This window comes from Octopus bimaculoides, chromosome 1 (genome assembly GCF_001194135.2).
Source record: "Octopus bimaculoides isolate UCB-OBI-ISO-001 chromosome 1, ASM119413v2, whole genome shotgun sequence".
Taxonomy (NCBI): Eukaryota; Metazoa; Mollusca; class Cephalopoda; order Octopoda; family Octopodidae; genus Octopus; species Octopus bimaculoides.
The window spans coordinates 52811253-52814576 of NC_068981.1; the positions used below are offsets into that span (position 1 = coordinate 52811253).

Below are 3324 nucleotides of genomic sequence, written 5' to 3' on the forward strand. Positions count from 1 at the left end.
TTTATATATTTATATATATATATATATTTATATATTTATATATATATATATATTTATATATTTATATATATATATATATATATATAGCATTCACATATCTAGAAACTAAACTGAATATGAAGGAATAAAAAAATTTCCTCGAAACCGTATTTCTTTAACATAAAGATTAGATCACATATCCATTCACACGCGAACAATTAAAAATTGCCGTCATGTTTGTTGAACGCCACAAGAGAAGACAACGCAAGTAAAAAATGAAAATCAGGTCATTTTGAATTGATTAAGGTCATAACATAATTTAGTGATTTATATCAGCTTTCATTTATTTACATTTCAGCTTAAATAAAAATCTTTGAAAATTCATCAAGCTTTAGAATAATTATGAAATTAATGAACTAGAATCTCACATTATGTGTTTTTAATTAAACAGAAACAAAGCACAACCAACACCGAACCTTTTATTATTATTTTTTTTTTGCATAATGTCTTTAAGTATAAAACAAAACGTACAATTAATACATTTACACGTGCAATTTAGATAATCTAAATAATATAAACAAAACAAAAACAATTTATATTTTTTAAACGAAATAAACAGCTCAAAGTATTCGTTTGAAAAGAAATTTTCACAGGAATATTTTCAAAGTAGCAGATTAGCAAGGGAACTAATATGGCTGTTTAGTGAGACACGTTCGACTGGCACTATCAACACAAACAGGCTACTACTTAAAATGAAGAAATATTCGGAATTTTCTTGTATTACATAGAAAATTAATAGAGAGAAAAAAAAATATTCCATCCGAAATGCATTATCACATTTGAGTGATACGTTAAGATAAAATAAATATCTCATGGTAAACATTTTATTCAATCGGGGAGTTACAAATACACTCACGCACACACCTAATATATGTAAATAGAGGTAGAAATCTATATAAGCAGTATCAGAACTGTGAAAAACAGAACATATTTGTAAAAGATTCCAAAAACAGATTTTCTAAATCAATTCGAAATATTTAACACAATATTTATTACAGAAAACTGATCACACCCATTCACTTTATATATAAATGATATATATATACATACATATATATACATATATATATATATATATATGTATATATATATATATATATATACATTATATAATGTATACATAGAACACATATACTTATATATATATATATATATACACAAACACATACGTTCGTCAATATTTACAGATGGATTGCGTAGGTACTTACTCGTTCTACTTATGGTGACGATATTCCAGCGTTAAAAAAAAGTTTTCTTAATGAAGAAATGTATCGATACGATGTAATAAACGATAATGAAAAATCAGAGAATAACTTTCTCCAATCACAATAGTGAAAGTAACAAAAGATCCGTTCTGTATGTTTATTTACACTGTCTGCAAGTAATTTCATGCAAAAAATAGTTGGTTCAAGAAATCCGTCTAAATTGGAGAATTTTTCCTTTCTGTGTTAATAAGTAAAGTTTCCTCAAAGCAACGTTGTCCATACTACCCTTCATCCCAGCTACCCTGGAATTTCTGACGTTCTAAATGTCAATAACAACGTACAATGTTTACTACAATCCAAAACGGATGATTACTGAACTCAAATCGGCATAATGGCTGCCATTATAAATGTGTGTTCTACGGGGTCCTATTATTGTGTACCAGAGGGTCCCCACAGTTTTGCATGACGTCATTAAAATAAGTTATTAAATTAACAAATGATATACAATATTTTCTAAAAATATTGTTAAAATTTTGTTTCAATAAATTAAAAGGAAATATTATTATATGAATTTAAAAATAAAAGATAAAAGGTTTTCATCATTGATGTCGTCTGCTTGAATAAAGCGCATGCGCTAATGGTATGGCCATTGTCAGTCTGGTTTCGAACCTGATTGTCAGCCAGTTGTGAGTCAAAGACTAGTATATCAGCACCTCTTTAGAGTGAGGGTATTCAGCTCGGGAAAAGTGAATACCTAATATGCTTGATCCATCATCCAGTGAAGAAGAATCAGAAAATGAGACTATCGAAGATGAAAATTCTGATGTTCTTAGTGTACCTAGTGCTGAACGGAGTTTGTCAGCAAGCGGGGATAACCTGAGTGTGCAGAGTAGTCGACCTAATACCAGTCAAGCAAGGCCGTCTAGCCCTAGTCCATCACTAATAAGTGAGAGGGAAAAAAGTGAAGATGCCGATAAAAATGATGCAAAATCTGAAGAAGAAAGGAAAAGGCGATTGCAGCTTTATGTCTTTGTCATGCGGTGTATTGCTTACCCGTTTAATGCCAAGCAGCCGACAGATATGGCCAGGCGACAAACCAAAATCACTAAACAACAGCTGCAGACTATCAAGGATAGATTCAGCGCCTTTTTGAATGGAGAAACTAATATAGTGGCTGACGAAGCCTTCACGAATGCTGTACAAAGTTATTATGAAGTATTCGTTAAAAGTGATCGTGTGTTAGCAATGGTCAAAAGCGGAGGGTCATCTGCTAACGATTTCAGAGAGGTTTTTAAGAATAATATTGAAAAACGGGTGAGGAGTTTACCGGAGATAGATGGTCTCAGTAAAGAAACTGTCCTTAGTTCCTGGATGACCAAGTATGATGCGATATTTCGAGGTGAAGAAGATCCTCGAAAACATCCCCAGAGAGGGACCACTGCTGCTTCTGAACTGATTCTTAGCAAAGAGCAACTTTATGATATGTTCCAGAATATATTAACTGTTAAGAAATACGAGCATCAAATATTATACAATGCATGTCAGGTGAGTAAATCTCTTTCTGCTATAGAAACAATAATTACTATTTTTCCATTGTTTATTTTTCTATCAAGTGATTTCTTTAGTTTACCTGACATTTTCAGATGAAATTCTTTTTTTTTTTTTTTTCATAGATCAGGTTTTAGTTTACACGCTCATCCTCACTCCATCGCTTTATATCTATTCTTCTTGTACATGTTCATTATTTTTAGGGGATCCAGTTGTTGAATAATAATGATATTCAATGAGTTGTTTCTGACTTGAATTAATATTAACTTGATTCAATAAATACAAAGTGTGGAAAGTAAAATCTCGAAATTATTTTCGTTTTATGATAGTTCAGCTTGTATGTCATAACCTAAAAGATTTATCGAATTTATATTAATTCAAGTGAAAAAGCATCTCATTTAATACCTTTATTGCACAACTAGTGGATCCCCTAAAATCAATAAAGATAGACAGGAGTAATAGGTAGGAAGAGATAGAGAAAGCTTTGGATCATCGATTACTTGGCAGCAATTGCTCTCAATTTTTAAGTTTT

General features: G+C 30.9%; 2 protein-coding genes across 5 annotated transcripts in view; one reads left to right on the plus strand and one right to left on the minus strand.

Moving 5' to 3' along the window:
• The window catches only part of LOC106873279 (nascent polypeptide-associated complex subunit alpha, muscle-specific form), a 75394-nt gene extending 73711 nt beyond the window's left edge, over positions 1-1683 (minus strand). For all 4 annotated transcript variants that reach the window (XM_014920575.2, XM_014920576.2, XM_014920573.2 and 1 more), the window contains exon 1: positions 1248-1683. The gene's annotated coding sequence lies outside the window, so the exon portion shown is untranslated. The remainder of the gene's footprint in view (positions 1-1247) is intronic.
• A 168-nt stretch (positions 1684-1851) lies between these two features.
• Positions 1852-2906, plus strand: LOC106873272 (calcium-dependent secretion activator 1). Its single transcript, XM_014920565.2, has one exon. It carries the CDS (start codon positions 2004-2006, stop codon positions 2889-2891), a length of 888 nt encoding a protein of 295 aa, XP_014776051.2. The 5' UTR covers positions 1852-2003; the 3' UTR covers positions 2892-2906.
• The last annotated feature ends 418 nt before the right edge of the window (positions 2907-3324 follow it).